Here is a 25,338-nt window from a genome sequence, read left to right on the forward strand (position 1 = left end):
AATGAAGACAATATTTTCTAATATAATCAAACTTTGATATCTCTGAAGCAAAGGAAGCACACGTTCTTCGACAATTCATTAAGATATTATACTAATTAATTACTTAATATAAAATAAAATTATTATAAAATGATTAATATTATTTGACCAATTTTTTGAAATGCTATATACACAATCATTCTCAACTTATTTTATTATTTTTTGGGTCAATTTTTTGGTCTGTCTATACATTGTCATGCTCGACATACTAAAGCAAGATGATTTAACATTCAAAATAAGAGGCATTTATTATAGATTGGTGCCAAATCTAGAATTAGCATATTGGCAATTAAAGTCAAATCCAAAAGAAGTGAATAAATTTTTACAAAATTACTTCGTGAGCTCCATCCTTCTTTTACTCATAAATCTCTTCCTTTAGCACTTGAATAAGTTAGTTTTTTGCTACACTAAATATTCGAAAGAATTTATGTAGAAAAAATATTACAGTTCCATTTGTGATTGCTATTTTTTCATTTATTTTTCTTAACTTATAATTTTGTCAATGTACGTGCTACTAAAACTATTTTTGCAGAATTTGTATTTGCATACAAAAGTTTGTATTATTGGTGGTTAACAGTAGAAATTAACACGTTTGTGATCAATAAAACTTTCGGCAAGGTACAAAAATTGATAGTCAATTTAATTTGAAATTGGTTGTGATATCCGAAATTTGATTAAACACTACTTACAAGGGTAGTCAGATTATCATATTTTAATCCTTATATACTATAAATGCTGTAGCATCCACGTTAAGTATTACTCAATGTCATTGCCCGAGCTAATTAGTGACTACGGAAGAAGGTAAGATAATACAAATATACCTATAGAATCAGTTAGTCATTACCTTGGCAGATGTAATAATTACAAAACGTAAGGTCATATAAATTAAATTGAAATTTATTCAATTTTGAATTTGAATGCTATAGCATTCATGTCATTCTGCCTTACGTAAAGATGAATGATATAGCATCCACGTCCGCAAACGTGTTAATAAATCTTGGACAACGTTGTAGAATTTGATTATGCATAGATATATACAATTATTATTAGTTATATAACAATAATGGATCCTAAAATAGTTTATATTTGTATTTATCTGAAGTTGGCTATAAATTTAACTTTTCGAAATATTATAATATTGCGAATTGCTCTTTGTTTGACTTCAGTTTCGGTATATTTTACAGATAAATTGTTGAATCTTGTCTCAATCTCTGTTGAATCTGTCTTATACAATAAAAAGACATTCAGTAATTTTGGAGATATATGGATATAAATAATATCTATTCTAAAAGGTTACTCATTAGTAATCCTTTCAAATATTGATAAAATTGTTGAATGAATAATTTTTTTAATCCTAACTAATACACTTTAATCAAATATATAAAATTCAACAACATTGCCTCAAGCGCGTTATTTCAAAATTTACGCAATTCTAGAAAATAGCGCGTTTGAAAAAATCTTCTTGGCTTATTGCAATCTACAAATAAGGTGCAAACTTCCAAATTTTGGCATTTCTTTCTATATAGAATGCATGCAAATCTAGCCTCCCACTCCTCTGTTTTGGTTTGACCGGCAGTCGCACTCCATAATCCTACGCCGTCATTATTCCATAGTTAACTTTATTACGTTGCTGATAGGGTCCAGTGGAATCTTTTGCATAGTGGCCGACATAATGTGCCTTTTTGAATAACTAGCAAAATATTTCATAAGTTCATTATCCGACTCGTAAGGACATTGTCTCACACTTGCCGGAATCAGTGATATGCAAAGTACTTAAAAAGTCAGTGATGAGTTTTTTTTGTTTGTTATTGTTGTGTAGATGTGATTAGTTAAAAATAGTAAGACTGCAGTTTTCCAGTTATATAGAATTACTTTAATATTAATACTATATAAATTATATGATGGTTTTATGAAACTATAAAAGGTATGTGTTGAATGTCACTATTCTGCGTATACATAGGTACATGCCAGCATGAGTTACTTTAAGCAATTGCATAACTTTTTTCGATATTTTTATGATGACGAATCAAAAACACCTCGTTTTATTGTTTAGTCTTAAATATTTAATAATGATTCATACAAAATATAATAATATAGTTAAAGTTATGTAGGCAACCTTGTTCTGTCCAACTTACATAATATTCCAAGCTAAAAGGAAATAGCATTAAAATGCAGGATAGCGATCCTTCTCACGCAGTCAAATAATAAATAACTGTAACAGATGTAGTTGAATGTACTTTTGTATAGCTTGCTTTGAAAAATAAATAAAAAAAATGCATTTATTAAAATTTAAACGATCAAAATCTTTTTAACTTCTCCGAAGGAGAAGTTTGTTTCCATCAAAAAATCCGTCTCGCTAATTTTATGTTTTCTCGACGTTTCAAGCCATTCTGAATCGAATGAGACCAAAGTTGGAAAAAGTATGTGTGTGTGTGTGTGAACAGATTTTTTGCCGTAAATCGACGTTTTCTGAAAAACGCCTGAACCGATTTCAAAAATTTAAAAGCCATTTTTGTAGCTCAATGAGGACTATCGTTTGTCAGTTTTTCAGACAATATGCCAAATCGTTTCTTTGTAATTTGAAAAAAAAGTGTTAAACTTTTTGTCCATATTTAAGCTCAAACTACCGAATCGATTTTAAAAAATCAAAAACTGTTCGCAAGATATTAGTTGGAAATGATACTGATTGGTTTTAGGTAAAAATCTACCGGGCCGTTTTCTTGTAATTAACTATTGAAAAAAAAAATTAAGCCGATTTTTATGGAACTTTATTTGGCGATATATCATGGTCTTATAGAACTTACTAAAATATTACGGCCTTGCGTAAAGTAGTTTAATTTTAAAAATGAGTAGTTTTTTGACGTTTGCTAAAATTAAAATATGACGATTTATTTGGTATAACAATAGAGTACTTAATGAACATACTAAACCATTAAAGTCCTTGTTCGTTTTTAATTATGTGTAATAAATACACTCGAAATGCTTTTAATCACTCATAAATTAATTTATTTTTTATTGATTTAATCGATTATTTACACCTATCGGGAAGTTCGTGTAACTTGCCTCAAGGCAAAATACCAATACCAACTAGTTTATTATATAACACCGTTTATAAATATTCAGAATGCATAAATCATTTATTGTCAAAACCTGTATAAAACTAATAAATTTTTAAGAATACTATATTTTCAAGATAGATTAATTGGTTAGTATAAGCTTGACTTATAAACATGTTCAATTCAATATATTAATGCAAATATGCCTATCGTTGAAATGATGTATATTCAGGCAATTTGATATTAAATGTTAACGCGAACTTTCTTACACTAATCCTCGCTTTTCAAGAACCTGCCTCCTGGTAGAAATTGCTCATAATTACCATTAATACATTATTGTTATTTTTATCCCTATTCGTGAATCTGCCGATCCTTTATCTTCTGCTATAAATTTTTTTAATAACTGCATCTATTCCATTAATGAACATTAGCAAAATTTTTGTTAGTACTTAAAAATGTCTAAATTGTTTGCCTATCTAGTTCTGCTACATCTGATAAAAATTATGGATTTATTTTGTTGAAATATTGACAAACAACAGATGATATAGAATAAAGCTTTGATCAGTGTTTTTTTAAATATTTTTTTTATTGTGTATTACTTTCCTAATATATAATTTATATTATTGGATAATTTGTCAAAAGTAATATCCGTGAGCTTAGTTAAACTTTATAAGGAAGGGCAATATATGAAATTATAATCTATTCAATGAATTACATTGAAACTCTACATACTGTCTTCACATAAATTTGATTTTATACTATCACACCCTGACTTTCAACCACTAAATAGACATTCGATTTAGACATTCTAAGTACTACCAAAAATTAACTGATGTTCTGCATGATATAGATGCAGATATTAATATTAATAAAAAAATAATTTATTTATATTATCTTGCACTATAGTGCCTAAAAGGGCTATTTTTTAAAAAAAAATAACATTTTGAGCAAATGCATATACATTTCAAAGGCAACAAAGTATTATTTTCAATGACGTTTTTATTAATATTATTCATACCAGATGCAAAATTCTTGTTTAAGTAGATTTGAATATAAATAATACTAATTTAAAACATTGAATTGAATATAATATTCTATTAAGAATATTTTATCATAGATTAAAATCATACGATGGAAGCCAATTGTGTGCAATCTTCTGCCACAGATGAGATATCTCAAGGTTTTGCGTTTGCATTTATTGAAGGCATTAATCAACTATTAACCAAGACTCATTCAATGCAAAAATTATTTATCAAAGATTACCGCTGAAGCTATAATGAAATAATTAATATTGTCATAACAACTTGACATGTCGAAGTTTGAAACAAATTGAAATTCAATTAATCAATGGTAACTTAATGGGGAGGATGACATGGTCAAGTGCAGTAATAGTTGAAAATTTGAGGATTATTTTAGTATCAGGAAAATATTTGTAGTGAATGGATCACTCATTGTTATTGTTTTAAAACATTTTTTTTGTTAACGGTAAGATTCAAACTTTATTTCCCAAAGCAATAATAAATTGATAATGCAATTTAGAAATTAAGTGTGCTACTCAAAATTAGTATTTTGATAATGTTTGTCAAGGAGAATGATTTGATATATTAGATTAATTTTTAAAATATTGCAACTTTAATATTTTTATGCACTTATTAGTATTATTTGTATATGTATTGCGAACAATATTGTTCATTGTAATTATCATTAAATTAACTTTAAAACATAAATTGCACAATTTAATATAGTGAAAAATATATTACTTAAGACAGAACTATAAGAACTTAAAACAGACTTCATAATTAGTGTCCCTATAATTTCAATATTTTGTAACGAAATCAAATAATGCATGACAACTCTAATTCAATTATTGAATACTTGAATAAAGTTTTGATCCACAAAAAAAAAAAAAAAAAAGAAAAAAAAATTATTGAATCATGCCACGAATTTAAAAAAAATGCACTAATGCAATGCAATAATAAACCATAAATAATATAGAATAAATGTCAGTGTTTTTCAAATACTTTTTTTTTTATATATTACATATTTATCTTTTTTATATAAAATTTAATTATATTGTTTAATACTTTTTTTGAAGAAATGTTCGTGAGTTGAGTTGAACTTTGTTAGGAAGTGCAGTATAGGAAATTCGGTTCTCTTCAATTTATTGTACTAGAATTGTACATACCATTTTGACATAATTTTGATTTTTTACTATCACACCTTGACGTCCAATCACTGGATTGGCATTCGATTTAGACCTTGTAAGTAATATCAATTTCAATATTTTTTAACCAAATCAAATAATTTATGACAACTCTAATTAAATTATTGAATCCTGACACAAATTTGAAAAAATGCATTTATTTGTCCATGTTTCATTTATTTTATCAACTGGTAGTTTATTTTAAGTTGACCATAAAGGCAACAGTATTTCTGACACAATTTTTACAATTCTTTTCCAGGAAAATTTTGTACCCACTTTTTTCTCTCGCCGACTTCTTCTTTATTTATTATTTATATCTTGTTAATTATTTTTCTACATTTATTTTATTGCTAAATATTTATAAAATCTGACACTTGAATCCAATCCATCCCAATCTACAATTATTTATTTATTTATTTATTAGAGGCTAATTGGCTGTTTTATACAATTGGCTATATTATCTTCTATATATATAAAAATAACGAAATAACTCCAGAACGCACGAACCGATTTCGACAATTTTGCATTCGTTGGAAAGGCCTCGGGCTCCGCAAGGTTTATAGCTAAGCAAATTAGTGGTGCATGGTATCGTGCCTTAATGCAAATTCCTGGAACTTCACGCACCGTGATTAAAAATTCGAGTAATAAAAATACTCAATAATTGTTTTAAATAATTGCAAATAGATTATCTTCTATATATATAAAAATAAGTCGGGTTTTCCATCCTGATCAAATTTTTTCTTCTCAAATATAAAACAAACAAAAAATTTCTTCATCACACGAAAACATCTGGTGTCGAAACGGAGTTCGCCGGGTTTGCTAGTCAGCTATAAAATTATTGAGTTTTTTTTTAATTTTATAGATTCTAATAATTTCACTTTATTGTATAATTTGTCAAATTTTATTATTTATTATAATACACTTCTTTGACATAGTAATTTTATTTACGAGTGTATTAGCTTAAGTTATTCGATAATTGGAATTAATAGAAAGTGCGGTCTATAGTTAGATCCTGGCTCCTTTCCCACGCTATAGTTTCAATACATCCATTCAAGCTCATGAGGAGCATTTTTATGTGAATATATTATTTGTATTATTCACCAGAAATTTTGACTTACTAACCATCCATAGAAAATGCTCCGCGTATGTATTAATGTCATGATAGTTTTTCATTCAATTTTGTACAATATTTTTACTATTTGTCCAATATAACTAACATATTTGCAAAATTTAAACAAAAGTTATCATCCGCAATAGTTTTCAATATCACAAGAACCTAAGTAACTCGGTATACTTCTGAAGCATTTATAAATCAATCATGATCGATTAATGCTGGAAAGTTTAAGCAACTTGTTTTAAGTTTAATGCATCTGACACCCAGTTTTTTTCTGATCTGTGTATTTATATATCAATTCTAGTTGCGAAGTGAAGAAATCAATCATGTACTCCAAGAAGTGTGTCTTCGGTGCACTCGTATGCTTTCTTGTACTTCGTTCCGAGATAATCAATGCATCCTCATCTGAAGAGGACGAGGAGACGAGCACGAATCTCTATGCGACCGTCGGATCTCACATCGCCTTCAACTGCGAAATCGAATTTCCAAATGATTTAGAGATTCCGTACGAATTGAGGTGGAGTAAAGATGTAAGTAGAAAAACTCAATTTTATAAATAATATGGCTCATAGGAATCTTTATGTATTTCTGATCGCTAAATAAAACAAAGTTATAAAAGAATATAATAATAATAATAATGATATGGACAATCTGATTTCGTGCAAAAGAGATATCAATTTTTACTTCGTTAGATCAAAAATATGTTTCAATTTATAAATAGCCAATTTCGGAACTGCGGTGTAAAATGGCAAAGGGAAATCTCTCACACTATTTTTCTCTGAATCGAGTTGGAGTTTAACTCAGCTCACGGACCTGCCCTGGGGCAGTACTGCCCATTATTATTATCTAATTAGTGATAGATATGCAACAAATAGACATGAAAAATAGACTATAAAAGAGAATGTACTAGAGAAACAGATTAATTTGACCAACTATTTGTCCAGTTATTATACTTCTAACTTTCCAAAGAAGCAGTTTATATTCTTGCCTCACCTTTCCGATATGCCTTTATTAGATGCTTCAAGTCATTCTGAATTGTTTGACACTAATATCTGATATAGTATGCCTGTATGTGAGCTGAATATCAACTAGTATCGACATTTTTTGAGAAACGGCTGCATTGATTTTAAAAATTCAAGAGCTATTTGATTAAACTCAGTAAAGACTAAGTCTCCAATAATCTCTAGTTGGTCCTACGATCGACCGATATTTTTTTATAATGTGCAAATTAGTGCAAATTTGAATTTTCCTCGTTTTTGCCAAAAAATGCTGAACCGATTTTGTACGTTAATAGAATTCGTGCTCGCCAAGAACACCTTAAAATATTATATGCTTCTATAACAAGTGATTTAAATATAAAATTTCAGTAAAGTTTGTTAAAATGATAAAATAAAATACAGTATTGTTTCAGTCATACGAAAATTCAATTTAGTATGATGAAAAATGCATATTTGCATAGTTGCTCTATGAGATTACAAAAAGCTCTATGAGTTTTGTGGTTTACAAAAGCGAATCAACCCTCTATGGGCCCGCCTAACTTTAAAGTCAAATTTCAAATTTTTCAATATTTTACCAAAAAATTTTTTTGTGAAATGACACTTAAATCTTAATTCTATAATACTGTTACGACAACCAATATCAATATTTATGACCCTTGCCTGGAACCTGAAATATAATTTCAAGTTTCATACATAGAAGTGCAAATTTCATAGGCCACTGTTACTTGAAAGGCACATTTATTTATTAGAACCAAAAAACTAGCTTCAACAAATTTTTTGTGTTTGCATTTTGCAACAAACGATTAAATATAAAAGCTATCAACAAATCAAAATAAACACAGCCAAAGTATTTGATCACTCATACCATTTTTTTATTTATTTATTATTATACAACAATCAGAATAGTAATTACATTCTATGAGCTGCTATGCTAAAATATATAAACTAAAAAAGAATAAAATGTATAAGAATAAATAAAGATGACATCTTAAAAATAGTAATTAATAATAATAATAATTGATAATAATAATAAATAATATAATAATACTACAAAAGAAAGATTACATTAAATTAACTATCATATTTTGATGATTTACTAAAAAATATAGAAATTGTTACATTAAACAATTAGCTAGATTAGGATTAATCAATTGGATAATCCATTGGTGATTTTCGCTTGAATCTCCTGGAATGCGGTATCTCAAGCAGTTGACACATACCACAATTTAAAATAAAATTAATTTTGCAATGTTTTCCTAATATTGTTACAAATTATAAGTGCATGATTTGTTAAAACGATTACGTAAAATGTATGTCATTTAGTTTGGCCCCGAACTCAATGGACTGCATAGCCGTGTACCTCAATTAAAATTTAAATTAAAGTCTTGCACGCTTAATTCGACACATACAGTTGTTTTCAAAACTCCTGACTCATTCATAAATTCATTAGTTTAAATAATTTTTCAAGCTATCTATGTGCATAGGTCATTAAAGAAATTAATTGAAATGGACTATTCAATTGTGGTTACAATGACTTTTATCATAATTTTTTCTGTATTAACATTCTTGAAATGAATTAGACTATAGCTACTATTTGAAAAAATGTTTTGTGAAATGTTCAACCTTCCAAATCGTTTCAGCTCTTTTTGAGAAATCGTAGTAAATCTTAAATTATTTCGTGTACTTTGCATTCGTTTTTGTATAGTATGCCAAAATAGGGGTTGAATTCATAACTTCTGGCGAATTCAAAACTGTTAAAGAACTCGTATCTAATTTTACTCTGACAGATTCCAATGTTGATTATAATCAATTATTATTTTAACATCGCCATAAACGAAATTCATATTCACGGTACAGTAGCCAAACAATTCGGCATGAATGTAATGCAGTCTCGGGTTATAAATAACTTTGTCAACTGTAGTTCTACTTCTGACAGTTCCTGTACCATTGCTCTATTATGAATTTGTTTGAATTGGCTTGGTCACTCGCGTGTTCCTGCGATATTTGCATATAAATGGTGTGAGGTCGTTGGATCATTTGATGAATTTTCAGTCCCAAACATCCATTCAGGATATATTGTACAAACTGAATCGCAACTTCTCTAGTAACTTTCTCTTCATAGATTCGTTAAACATATATTTGAATCAACGATAGAAAATCCAACTAATATTTTTGTAATAATTTCTACTTTAGAACTATTTTGTAATCAAATATAATAAAATCTAAACACTAAATTCTTAAGATACCTTTCAGATTTTGAGTAGTTTAGGTTCTTGGTTATGAATGAATTATTGAAAGGAATTACCCGATTAAACTACAAGCTATTCATACTGCAAATGTTAATAATATCTAAACAAATCTTTGAAATAAGGTTACTACTTATAAAACCCAAAAGGAGAAAGCAAGCTTATATGCATATTAAAAAGCTTTCTCAGGGAAATCAGTGATAAGAGCTTTAGCGTTGCAATCTAAGATATCAGAATAATGGTTCAAATTATTATGGTTATTAAATAATAATGGTTTTTATTTTGTTAAAATGACGCTTCTGCTGGGGGTAGCAGATTCACTTAAATATTTTATTTCAATTTTGTACCTTATAAAAAAAAATTCTTTTTTTATACATGCTTCAATTATGACAGCATCATTTATTAAATTTTATGAACTCGAAATTACCATTCACTTAGCATAATTTTAACTGAAACATTGCACTGTTTAATGATTATATTTAAAATTATTTGTTTAAACAATTTTGTTAATAACTTTGTACGACATGTTAATAACTACAGCAAATAAATCTTTGTGAAGATGATCTATTTTTATAACATTGTATATTTTTATTTTTGGAATTTCGAATGTCTAAATTATTTTTAGCCTGTAGATATTACAATGTTACAAAATTGCTGTAATATTATTACTCTAATTAAAAAGTATTGTATAGATTCAGACTATGTTTGCTTTAATGCTTCATGACTTGTCTGGATGTTTTTTTGTTCATCTCAGAACGCAATCGACGAATTAAGATCAATTAAGTACACAAATAATGTATTTATCCAATGCTTGACATAAGCAAAACACTAATTCAATTTTTCATAAACTTTTCGAAATATGAAAATCCTAATCAACTATATCTAATCAAGCATTTCTATTCTAAGATTTATTTTTTTCATTCATTATGATCTTTTACCAAGAATCTTTATATTTACTACTGATATATTAGTTATAAACGATTTATGAATCAAATCTAAAACTATAGTATGGCATATAAAATATTTAAATCATGAAATTTAAATTGATCAACTAATTAAATAATAATTACAATACGATCAGCAGCCCAGTATAGTTCTTAATTGACCTAGTGATCATTTACGAAAATTTTTTTACTGGCCTATTATTATTAATATCATTCATTTGTAATCATCTTAGTACAAATGAAAGCAATAGAGTTCTACCTAATTAGTAATTAGTTCAATATGATCGGCAGTCCCTTATTTCTTTAAATTTTAAATGTAAATGCAGCTTTTGCTGCTTGCTTGTTTTTCTAATGGCAATCCAGGAATTTTGTAAACGAGTTAAATACTTTTCTAGATTGTTAAAAAAGATTTGGGCATTTGTGTACTTCTATATTACGATATTTTTAATTTTCTCATTAATTTTTTCTAAATTTTTAACATTAAACTTTTCCAATGAATATTAAATTGATTTTGAATAGTGTCTTAATTTTAATAAAAATATCTCAAATAATTCAGTAATATTGAATAATTGAATGATATAAAGTGATTGATATTTAATCTACAACTTAATAAAAGCCGCCTTCATATTATCGCTCCAAGAGTCTCAAGTTATTACGAGTAGTTCGTCACCCATCACTCACTTTTGCAATGTCTATCGGACAACTACTTAATGGTACTTTGTATTTAAACCAGAAAGCACAATTGGATTTATCAAAAATGACCTAGAATAGTTAGACGTATAGGATATGGGCGCTCTCTATCTGACTAACTATCAGAATTAATTAAATTAACACAATAAGACCAAGCGAGGAGTGCCGTATCATTTGATTATTTTTAAGCCAAAATGAATTATATGGATAGATAATTTAAATTTCGTAGAATGCCTTATGATCAAATTCCCTTAGTAGATTTAATTTAAAGCATAATTGATGGTACATCATTCATTTATCTTAATTCCCGCGATATATGATAGGCGATCTGTAATTCCAAGTTATGTAATGATGGTTTAATGTTTCCTGCGGAACAAAATGTGCGAATGTTTGGTTACGGTGCGTGATCACCCATTGGAATAGATTATATAGAAATAATATTTTAATACAGTTTAATAGCGTAATGATGTTATCTTTATGAAAATATGTGAACATCAAACGCAGGTTCAATAAAAAAAAGTGCGAAATACGTAGAATATCACATTCAATTAACATCGTTAAAATCAGAAATTTGATCACGTATATATGCGAATAATCCGATATAGTTGATTGAGCTTAATTATACAAAATTGTGCCATTTTCAAATATTTCAGTTTTCTGACATGTATATCAAAAACTTCTACACCTGGTCATCGCTATCTCTGGTCATTTTTAGCTCTGGATATCCATGTTTCTGGTCATATCTGTTTCTGGTCATCCATGTTTCTTGTTTCTGGAAACACTTGTTTCTGGTAACACTTGATTCTGGTAACACTTGTTTCTGGTAACACTTGTTTCTGTAACACTTGTTTCTGGTAACACTTGTTTCTGGTAACACTTGTTTCTGGTAGCACTTGTTTCTGGTAACACTTGTTTTTAGTCACAATTGTTTCTAGTCACAATTGTTTCTAGTCACAATCGTTCCTAGACACACTTGTTTCTAGTCATTCCTATTTCTTTTCATTTCTATTTCTGGCCATTACAATTTCTGGTCATTTCTAGTTTCTTGGATTCGCCATTTTTTCATTGGACCATTCTATTGATGATTCGGCTCGAAATTACACATTATATTCATTATATTCATTATATATTATATTTAAACATATATGGTCAAGATTTGACCAGGGCTTTTATTTAACCTGGGACCCTTCGGGGTAGGGGATACAATTATATGAGTATAAATACCTGTAACATATAATAATAAGGAAGTCTAGCAAATGTAATAAGAGAAGAAGGTTGTAGAGTATAGTTCAATATATATCATAAATTAAATAGTGGTTTTATTCACATTTTCTTATGGTGATGAAATATTTATAATTTACAGTCCACTCAATATCAAATTAATCAAAGTGATCCTCACCAATATAAAAATGTAAATATACTTACATATTCTCATGTAACAAAATGTAGCGATTTCTTCAGCCATAAAATTGTCGTATATAAAGTGCTATTATTCGATTTTCAGGGCGAAGAAATATTCTCCTGGTACGATGGTGACTTGGTAGCAGCCCCTGTATATAGAGGCCGCATTACTCTTCTCGATGACCATCAGGTTCATGGTTTTGGTCGTGGATCCATCAATCTCACGGCCATTCGAGAATCTGATTCTGGATGGTATGAGTGCAGAATCATTTTTCCAAACAGAAGCCCAAGCTCAAGAAATAATGGAACGTGGTTCCACTTGGAAGTTGATGGTGAGGATTTTGTAATTGATGATAGTTGATTTCATGTATCAGGACCAAACAATTAATTATTATTATTAGCAGATTATATAAAGTTAATTATATTAAGGGCCACAACTAGTGTAACCGCTTGAAAAAAATGTGATTTTTGGGAATTTATATTAAAAAAAACTACTTGATCAATCATTTCAAAATTTTAGGAATATATTTTTACATGTTTGAAGAATACATAGTAATTTTTGAAGAAAAAAATTAAATATTTTTTAAGTTATCGTCTATCTCCAACGGCGCGACAAAAAAGGCCCTTCACTGTTGCAGTGATTTCGGCCTTCTACGTGGATGAAATTTAAAAAAAATCTTGTTAAACTAGATAATATTGTCTGTAAAATGAACTACGATAAAGAAAAAAATCAAAAATTGACAAAATGGTGTCATTTTTTAAAAAAAGGTCAAATTTTACCAAAAATTTTGGTCGTTTTTGAACTGCCAAAATTCGATTTTTATAGTATATAGTATAACTTTATATAGAATATGTAAAAAAAATTTGATAGTGACCGGATCATTTGTTTTTGAGTAATCGCTGCTGCAAATTCGAAAAATGCTGTTTCGAGAAAAACGCGTTTAAATGATCGTTATACTATATACTATATATATACTCTTCAAATGGGTGTAACTCAAAAACTATTTAAGATATCGATTTAAAATTTTGGTATGTTAATTTTAAAGGTATAACCTATCGAAATATGAAAAAATTAATTGTGCCCTTTAATATTCAAAGTTCAATATCTAATTATTAATTATTTATAAAGTGATAAAAGACAAAAAGTACAGCAACTGAATGATACAAATCACTTAAGGGGGGAGGTCCATATAAAATTTTCAAAAAATTGATTTTTTTCTATAATCTGCAAGTATAGTATGTTGAGCGTATATTGACGAGCGGGAAAAAAAAATCTTATATTAATATCATTAGTTTTATTTAAAATTATTTGACCATTATGTAATACATACAAGGACAATTTTCCTGAAAAAAAGGTTTAATCATTGTTCTTTGAAAGGGTTGAGAGCGAACTAAATAGCCTTGTAAATTTAACTCAATTTTATAAAATTTTCATAAATTTTAGTATTCACTACTTGTTTTAACTTATCTATTTTTTTCTAGGTGGTGCACTACTGGCCATACCTCCAGTTAATCAGACAACACTAGAAGGCGAGCGAGCTCATTTCGCCTGCACAAGCAAAGATCCCGACAGTGTTGTCGAATGGTACAAAGACGGTGTTCCTCTCAGTGAACTCGTAGACTTGAGGCATCGTGTCCGATACGGGCCTCAGGGTGGACTTACTGTCGGACCAGTTATGATGGGCGATTTGGGAGAATATGTATGTGCCGTTACAAATGCCCATGGTGACAGACAGACTGCAAGAGCATATTTAAATGTCCAATGTAAGATACGATTAAGATCAACCTCATATTATATATATTATATATAGAACTAGTTGGTATTGGTATTTTGCCGTGAGGCAAGTTACATGAACTTCCCGAAATGTGTAAATAATCGAATAAATCAATAAAAAATAATTAATTTATGAGCCATTATAAGTATTCCGAGTGGATTTATTACACATCATTGCAAACGAACGAACGAACACGTTCACTCGGACTATTTTCTGAAAGCAAATTTTCAAAAATCAATATTTATTCTAATTGAACCAGATATTGTCCGTAGGACTTAATGGTTTACTATATTCAAGACCAAGTACTCTATCGTTATATCAACTAAATCATCTAATTTTATTTTCAACAAACATCAAAAAAACTACTTTTTTTCTCAAACTTTGATGAATTTTTAAAATTAAACTACTTGTCGTAAGGCCGTAATATTTCAGTAAGTTGTATAAGACCATGATATATATCGCCAAAAAGAGTTCCATGAAAATCGGCAATTTTTTTGTTCAACAGTTAAACGGCTTGGTAGATTTTCATCTAAAACTAATCAGTATTATTCCCAACTAATATCTTTCGAACAGTTTTTTATTTTTTAAAATCGGTTCGGTAGTATGAGCTTAAATGTGAACGAAAAGTTTAACACTTTTCCAAATTACAATGAAACGGCTCGGCCGATCGTCGCACAAAACTGAGAAACAAAATCCTCTTCGAGATACATCAGATGCTTTTTAATTTCTGAAATCGGTTCAGGCGTTTTTGAGCAAACTTCGATAAAAGTTATATTATATAATATATAAATATAATTTCTTTGAAAATATATCTAACACGTTAATCGCTACGATAATATAAAAAAATCACATTGGCCTTTGTAATTTTATTATATAATTAAGTTAAAAAATATATCAAGAAAACTTAACCGCATCAACTAACATTGTTGGCAAAATTTTCTGCTAAATCACTATCTTTTATGTCATACATATATGTGTGATATGGTGCTGCATAAATGACTGACATGACGATTAACGTGTTGTTAGTGTAGTCAGAAGAAAGCATGCTAGTTTAATACTTCTGATGAAACTATCATCGGTTGAAATTTTTAAAAAATACTTCATATTTTAAATATATTAACATAAGCAATGATATCGTGCGTCGCTAATCTTAATTACTATGGTTACTTCTTTTCCCATCATCGTTTACTTATTAGTTGCATGAGTGGAATGTTCTTGAAAATATTTACTATTTCCAATTATGCGTAGTATTGTTCCTCATACATACTACGATTTACACAAATACTTAATCAGCTCATTAATCTCCAATGATATCATTCTAATGAATCAATATTGTTATTAACGGTAAACTCCAGGTTATGTAGAAATGTTTTGGATGCATGTTTGCGATTGATCTAGAATCTAGATTCATATATATTTATATATAGCATATATTTATTCATATACCAGCTGACCCGGCAAACGTTGTTTTGCTAAGTAATGTATATTCTAATCAATTTCTAGAGATATTCCGATATTCAGATATTCCGATATTCCGATATTCCGATATTCCGATATTCCGATATTCCGATATTCGGATATTCGGATATTCGGATATTCGGATATTCGGATATTCGGATATTCGGATATTCGGATATTCGGATATTCAGGATATTCGGATATTCGGATATTCGGATATTCGGATATATTCGGATATTCGGATATTCGGATATTCGGATATTCGGATATTCGGATATTCGGATATTCGGATATTCGGATATTCGGATATTCGGAATTCGGATATTCGGATATTCGGATATTCGGATATTCGGATATTCGGATATTCGGATATTCGAATATTCGGATATTCGGATATTCGGATATTGGGATATTCGGATATTCAGATATTCAGATATTCGGATATTCAGATATTCGGATATTCGGATATTCGGATATTCGGATATTCGGATATTCAAATATTCGGATATTCGGATATTCGGATATTCGGATATTCGGATATTCGGATATTCAGTATATTCAGTATATCAGTTATTCAGATATTCAGTATATTCAGTATATTCAGTATATTCAGTATATTCAGTATATTCATATATTCAGTATTCAGTATATTCAGTATATTCAGTATTCAGTATATCAGTATATTCAGTATATTCAGTATATTCAGTATATTCAGTATATTCAGTATATTCAGTATATTCAGTATATTCAGTATATTCAGTATATTCAGTATATTCAGTATATTCAGTATATTCAGTATATTCAGTATATTCAGATATTCAGTATATTCAGATATTTCGATATTCAGATATTCCGATATTCAGATATTCCGATATTCCGATATTCAGATATTCAGATATTCAGATATTCAGATATTCAGATATTCAGATATTCAGATATCAGATATTCAGATATTCAGATATTCAGATATTCAGATATCAGATATTCAGATATTCAGATATTCAGATATTCAGATATTCAGATATTCAGATATTCAGATATTCAGATATTCAGATATCAGATATTCAGATATTCAGATATTCAGATATTCAGATATTCAGATATTCAGATATTCAGATATTCAGATATTCAGATATTCAGATATTCAGATATTCAGATATTCAGATATTCAGGTATTCAGGTATTCAGGTATTCAGGTATTCAGGTATTCAGGTATTCAGATATTCAGATATTCAGATATTCAGGTATTAGGTATTCAGGTATTCAGATATTCGAATTCAGGTATTCAGGTATTCAGGTATTCAGGTATTCAGTATTCAGGTATTCAGGTATCAGATATTCAGATATTCAGATATTCAGGTATTCAGGTATTCAGATATTCAGGTATTCAGTATTCAGATATTCAGGTATTAGGTATTCAGTATTCAGGTATTCGATTCAGGTATTCAGGTATTCAGGTTACAGGTATTCAGGTATTCAGGTATTCAGGTATTAGTATTCAGGTATTCAGGTATTCAGGTATTCAGGATTCAGGTATCAGGTATTCAGGTATTCAGATATTCAGATATTCAGATATCAGATATTCAGGTATTCAGGATTCAGATATTCAGATATTCAGATATTCAGATATTCAGATATTCAGGTATCAGGTATTCAGATATTCAGATATTCAGATATTCAGATATTCAGATATTCAGATATTCAGATATTCAGATATTCAGATATTCAGATATTCAGATATTCAGATATTCAGATATTCAGATATTCAGATATTCAGATATTCAGATATTCAGATATTCAGATATTCAGATATTCAGATATTCAGATATTCAGATATTCAGATATTCAGATATTCAGATATTCAGATATTCAGATATTCAGATATTCAGATATTCAGATATTCAGATATTCAGATATTCAGATATTCAGATATTCAGATATTCAGATATTCAGATATTCAGATATTCAGATATTCAGATATTCATATTCAGATATTCAGATATTCAGATATTCAGATATTCAGATATTCAGATATTCAGATATTCAGATATTCAGATATTCAGATATTCAGATATTCAGATATCAGATATTCAGATATTCAGATATTCAGATATTCAGATATTCGATATTCAGATATTCAGATATCAGATATTCAGATATTCAGATATTCAGATATTCAGATATTCAGATATTCAGATATTCAGATATTCAGATATTCAGATATTCAGATATTCAGATATTCAGATATTCAGATATTCAGATATTCAGATATTCAGATATTCAGATATTCAGATATTCAGATATTCAGATATTCAGTATTCAGATATTCAGATATTCAGATATTCAGATATTCAGATATTCAGATATTCAGATATTCAGATATTCAGATATTCAGATATTCAGATATTCAGATATTCAGATATTCAGATATTCAGATATTCAGATATTCAGATATTCAGATATTCAGATATTCAGATATTCAGATATTCAGATATTCAGATATTCAGATATTCAGATATTCAGATATTCAGATATTCAGATATTCAGATATTCAGATATTCAGATATTCAGATATTCAGATATTCAGATATTCAGATATTCAGATATTCAGATTCAGATATTCAGATATTCAGATATTCAGATATTCAGATATTCAGATATTCAGATATTCAGATATTCAGATATTCAGATATTCAGATATTCAGATATTCAGATATTCAGATATTCAGATATTCAGATATTCAGATATTCAGATATTCAGATATTCAGATATTCAGATATTCAGATATTCAGATATTCAGATATTCAGAATTCAGATATTCAGATATTCAGATATTCAGAATTCAGATATTCAGATATTCAGATATTCAGATATTCAGATATTCAGATATTCAGATATTCAGATATTCAGATATTCAGATATTCAGATATTCAGATATTCAGATATTCAGATATTCAGATATTCAGATATTCAGATATTCAGATATTCAGATATTCAGATATTCAGATATTCAGATATTCAGATATTCAGATATTCAGATATTCAGATATTCAGATATTCAGATATTCAGATATTCAGATATTCAGATATTCAGATATTCAGATATTCAGATATTCAGATATTCAGATATTCAGATATAGATATTTCAGATATTCAGAATTCAGATATTCAGATATTCAGATATTCAGATATTCAGATATTCAGATATTCAGATATTCAGATATTCAGATATTCAGATATTCAGATATTCAGATATTCAGATATTCAGATATTCAGATATTCAGATATTCAGATATTCAGATATTCAGATATTCAGATATTCAGATATTCAGATATTCAGATATTCAGATATTCAGATATTCAGATATTCAGATATCAGATATTCAGATATTCAGATATTCAGATATTCAGATATTCAGATATTCAGATATTCAGATATTCAGATATTCAGATATTCAGATATCAGATATTCAGATATTCAGATATTCAGATATTCAGATATTCAGATATTCAGATATTCAGATATTCAGATATTCAGATATTCAGATATTCAGATATTCAGATATTCAGATATTTCAGATATTCAGATATTCAGATATTCAGATATTCAGATATTCAGATATTCAGATATTCAGATATTCAGATATTCAGTATTCAGATATTCAGATATTCAGATATTCGATATTCAGATATTCAGATAGAGCTAAATGTACAAAAAACGGCAGTTTTGAGAGAACTAAGTGACCGATTTGAATGATTCAAAGAACTTTCTGCTTGTTTAACAAAATAATTGCTTTTGGAAAAAATTGTTTTAATTTTTTTTTCAAATTTTACTTTCTTGAAATTTTAAGTTACGAAGTTTCAAGTAACATTCGATGAATTAGCGAATAATTATCTGACTACGTTCAGTAAAATTGCCAGCTACTTCATCATGTAGAAATGTATTTTTTTGATGTCTTTCAAAAATTCGTTATCTACACCTTTTTACCCTATAGGAGGGGTAACTTTGAACGGCCAGGTGGCAAACACGTTTAAAACTTTATTTTAATTTAAAGGTATTTTACAAAAATTTTTGTAATTACATTTTTAACTAATGCTAAAAAACTACCAACGGAAGAACATACTTTTATTATGGATTTTCAAAGATTACCGATATTTTGTCAATACAATCAAACTGGAAGTTTTATATACTTTCTATAGTAAACATGGTATAATCTAATCCAAGTTTTTTTTGGTTTTTCGACTTATATTGTCGTAAATATTCACGTAAAACTTTCTATTAAAAGTAATTGAACACCATCTGTCAAGAAGTTTGACATTTCAGGTAATAGCCACCGTCTATTGTTTTATTTAAATTTCGCTTCTACAAAAATTTTCAAATTAAAAATGTAAAGTTTCTACGCGATTTTGGAATAATATCTCACTTTGGACTTTCTCTGGATTGGCACGAATTTTTCAAGACTAGACTGGCCAAATCCGTTAGCCGTTTCGAGTTTTACTTAAAATTAGACATTTGAAAGAGAGGCTTCATTTTTATATATAAGATAAATAATAATCCAATTACACGGTTGATGTTTTTGAATCGTATGCGAATACGCACTTCTAGACACATGTCGTATAGCTATAGCAGGTGTCCATGTAATTTGCTAGATTAGTAATTGATTGAATAGTTATTCATTTATAAATTTGAATTTAATTCAAAATTATTTCTATTTCGACAGATAAGGCCAAGGTTGTATATGCACCAAAGGAAGCTACTTGCCTCTAGGAAAACCAGCTGTTTTAGATTGTCACTTCAGGTCGAAAACTCGCCTTTGACTAATCTGCGATGGGAGAAGGATGGATTCTTATTTGATCCTTACAATGTTCCAGGAGTTTTTTATAGAAGAAACGGAAGTTTGTTTTTCAGCAAAGTAGAAGAGCAGCACGCTGGACATTACACCTGCACTCCATATAATGAATTAGGTACATTAGATTCACTTACTTCAGATTATTAACTTTCCGTAGGGTAAGTTATAGTAATCGCAAAAAAATCGAAAATGAAAATTTTTATATATCTTTACGTTTCAGAGGTTTCTGAATATTTTGGCATACCTTAGAAAAAAATGGATGTATGTGTGTGTGAATGTGTGTGTGTGTGTGTGTGTGCGTGTGTGGATGTGTGTGCGTGTGTGGATGTGTGTGCGGATACAAAATTTTGTCGACGATTTCGAGAACACCGATCAACCGATTTGAGTAATTCAAAAACATTCGATTCGTATTGATAAGGAGACGTGCTGATTAGTTTTTGGCGAAGGCAGGTTTAGCCGTCCAAAGATACGGGGCAAACAGTACCGAAAATGGTAACTCAGTTTTTAAGAGAACAGAGCGTCGGATTTTAATAATTCAAAAAATTTTACTTGTATTGACAAGATGAAGATTGATAAATTTTCATAAAGGCAGGTCTGGCGGTTTCGGAGATCTAATAAAAAAAGTATAAAAAAAATGCCATTTGGCAGTCAAAAAATGATCATTAGACATTTGCACATCAAATTATCAGATATTTTATAGAGATTTTAACAATAAGTATAATTTTTGTTTACACATATTATGGGTTCCGTACCAATGCTTTCCTTTAGAAGGCGGCGGCGCGGCACTTGCGCGCTTTGACATTTCGTCTCTATGCAGTTCAGGCAGTACGATTGCTTTGAAAAAAAGTTCAGAATTTCCAAAATATGTCAAAATGAAGAAAACATTTTTCTTTTCGAAAAATTTGTTTTCAAAAAAAAAAATTATAGTTTCTCCAAATCTAATTTTTTCGAAGTTAATTTTTTTCAAAAATGTTAATCGTTTTAAAAAAATAATAATTTTGGTACGGGAAGTTTCAGCAATTTGCCTTAAGGCACGATGTTATGCGCCCCACTAGTTTCAAAATAGTTTACAAACACCCATGACATATCTATCCAAAGACTAATAAACACAAATTCTATATAATTTGAACAGTCCTATATTTTCAAATAGGATCCTGGATTTGAGAAAACTTAGGTGAAATTTATTTTGTTTATATTTTTGTTAATTGTGAAGAAACTAAACGTAAAAATAATCAACGTGAATAATTACTAAAATTCATCGACCCACTTTTAAATATTAAAAATCGGTGATGCCTTTAGCGAAAAGGTATCGACGAAATCAGTGAAGTTTGCGTCCACGTCCAAATACAATAATACATAAAAACAATATATAAACATTATTTATATAAAATGCAATGGGATCAACAATTATCTTATTCCAGGTACTGAAGGACCATCTCCAATGATCCATGTGATCGTGCAGACACCTCCTAGCTTCACAGTGACTCCTGTCGGCTTCTACTTGAAGAAGATCGGAGACACGTTGGAATTGCCCTGCGATGCCAGAGACGGAGATGGAACTCATAGACCGACCATCGTTTGGATCAAGGTGACACTCCCGAAATGCAATGGGGATACTGAGGATGTGTCACAACCACCACACACCAGACACTATTAGTATGACACTGTTTATAACACACTCATGAGTGCAGAGATTTTTCAAATCAATCAAGAGAATGGTCTTTTTTACTTCTAAATCTTACTCTAATTTCAAGTTCAGTTTTTAATTTAATCAAAACGTTTGACAAAACAGATTATTGGTAAAGAAACTACTGATATTTCTTTGAATTTTCTTTTGTATACACTAAATATAATCGGGGGCCAAAATACAATTTTTAGGTAGCCTGTTTCGTTCTCGTGATATCAACTTTTTTTTTCTTTTAATCTTAATCTTTCAAAGATCTTAACTCGCAGAAGTTTTACTTCCATTTCATTGATATAGCCGATCTCCGCGAATTTGTATATTTGCTTAAACAAAAGTATTACTATAAATAGCGATTAAAGAATGAATAATAAGGTAATAGAAATTTAAGCTATAATTTTTTTTAAACCATTTATGATCTAATATAAAAATTGAGTAAATATGTATATTATAATATTTTTTTCATTATTATGAGATGATATAAGCAATATTATATTATAGTAATATTCATCATAAATTTCCTTGTGCCTCTCTCTTGATTGACATGAAAAATCTTGTCTCTATGAGGAACATTCACACACCTAACACAATTTTTTCCACCACTTGCAATGATATGTGTTACAATAAATTAGAAAATTGCATGATAAATTAACAATAAGTTAGAAAATCGAGTTAAATGCTTAGTGTTATCACTTTATGCTATAATATTTTCACTACCTCGGCATGCCCATTTACGCATTTCATTTTAGATTTATGCATTTATTTATAATAGAATTATTATTCTATAATATATAAATAAGTGCTCCATGAAAGTTTATCATCAACTTTACAATCGATAAAACTGGAGAGGATAAAGGGGTTTATCATATTCCTTATTGGCATAATTGTACAAATCGATTTCGTGATTTGTATTTTATTACAAAATATTTAATTTATGAAAGACTAATACCAATTAAAATTATCTACTTTCATATTGTGTTTGATGAAGTATGAACTAACATGTCTGTCTATTAGATCGAAGGTTTTTCTTTCCTAAGAAACTAAATAATACTGAATACTTTGCGTTCATTAAAGAAATCTGCTTCTTAAAAATAGATCCGTTTAATAAATAGTACAAAATATTATTCCAATATTACTTAACTTGCCAATTTTGGTTTATATGTTTGTTGTCTACTAATAGTTAAAGTTTTATCATTACAATCGTTATTTGTAGGTATATTATTATACGTATATTTTTTTTATTGGAAAGATTTAAAGTAATTTTAATGTGGGCTTTCAAAATCTAAGAAATCAAGAAAAAGTTTGCTCTATCAATATTAATTTTATATATCTGACGATTTTGAATTATCTAGCATGGTTGCTTACCATATTACTCTAGCATACTGATATAGAGAGCGCCAGAATTTATGAAAATAAACAGTAGCTGTTTTCCTAAGAAATTGCAGTAATTAATTTTGATTAAGAAAATTTTAATTGGGAGTATTTGTCAAAATGCAAATATCTTTTTTATGAATAAAATGTCATTCGATAGAAGAAAACGGTACCACAAAATCAAATAATAAATATAAACGATAGCTACCATAAAAACAAAGATGTAATAAATAATCAAAATCATAAATACTAATATTGAAAAACAATAATTATAATAATCATAATATAAAAAATCGGCGTAAATAACTGGAAATTTTTAATACAAGTTTATAATTTATTAAAACATGAGCTTATCATATTCAAAATGTTTATATGAGTTATGCCCTTAATAAGTTCTTAAATTTTTCGTTTCATTCACTTGATGTGTAAGAACATTCATAACTTTACATAAAATATATGAATCTCAGAATTACCATTTAAAAAAATTTCAAAACATCGGATCTTTAACTTGCAAACTAATATTAATACTAAATTGGTGATCTATCTTATAAATAAAATATTGTATTATCTTATAGAATAATATTTTTATAGCTTTTTTGTGTCTATTTCCTTTTGACGATTGAGTTGAACTATTTATCTCAATTTTTCAGAAATTTAAAACGCAGTAAAGAAAGTAATAACCTGATCGTTAGATGATCTTCTGGCGTTTCTCGCAATAATTGCATATCGAGTTGCAAGAAACTTTAAATAAATTGAAGAAGTTCCGTAATTGATGTATTCATGTTTTTTGTATGCGCCGGCAAAATAATTTCTGCTGCATCAAAGAATATGGTCGATTACATGGAAGAAACGAACAGTAATGACAAATAATATGCGCACGTAATTTTATACTGCAACTACAAATTATATAGTTGGATATGATTTTTTCTTGTAAGGAAGGCATAAGAAGTCAGATGAAGACCCTGTAAGCACTATCTTGCATGTAATGAATGTTTTTTTATTGTTCTTAAGTGCAAATTAAATTATTATTAGTTCTGCATGACCTCAAAGCATGTGACAAACCAAGAACTGATTCGGTAAACTTTAGGAATTATAACTATAACCAAACGACATATGTCTAAATAACTCTAACGAAAATTAATACTATTCGGTAACGAAAATTCAATCGATATGCACTAACTAGCTGTAAGTGGAATTCTGTCTTAAGGCAATTAAGGCATCGTGCCTTAAGGCAAATTGCTGGAACTTCCCGTACCAAAAATTATTATTTTTTTTAAAAACGATTAACATTTTTGAAAAAAAATTACTTCGAAAAAATAAGATTTTTGAGAAACTATAAATTTGACAAATTACTTTTTTTTGAAAAAAAAAATTGAAAAAAAAATTATTTAATTTTTTTTTTTTAAATCCTTTTTTGAAAAAAAAAAATGTTTTCTTTATTTTGACATATGTTGGAAGATCTGAACTTTTTTTCAAAGCAATCGTACTGCTTTAAATGCATAGAGACAAAA

General features: G+C 28.6%; 1 protein-coding gene across 1 annotated transcript; it reads left to right on the top strand.

The window, feature by feature from the left end:
• The first annotated feature begins 802 nt into the window (after positions 1–802).
• Positions 803–22,432, top strand: LOC113374462 (protein borderless-like). Its single transcript, XM_026614499.1, is given in 8 exon segments — positions 803–840; positions 6,717–6,942; positions 12,795–13,023; positions 14,174–14,455; positions 20,647–20,676; positions 20,679–20,728; positions 20,731–20,890; positions 22,197–22,432. Coding segments are annotated over 8 exon segments (1,251 nt in total).
• Positions 22,433–25,338: the final 2,906 nt, after the last annotated feature.

The sequence above is a fragment of the Ctenocephalides felis genome, unplaced genomic scaffold (assembly GCF_003426905.1).
Source record: "Ctenocephalides felis isolate EL2017-DRISC unplaced genomic scaffold, ASM342690v1 CF-g0.4_SCAFFOLD_01815, whole genome shotgun sequence".
Classification (NCBI taxonomy): Eukaryota; Metazoa; Arthropoda; class Insecta; order Siphonaptera; family Pulicidae; genus Ctenocephalides; species Ctenocephalides felis.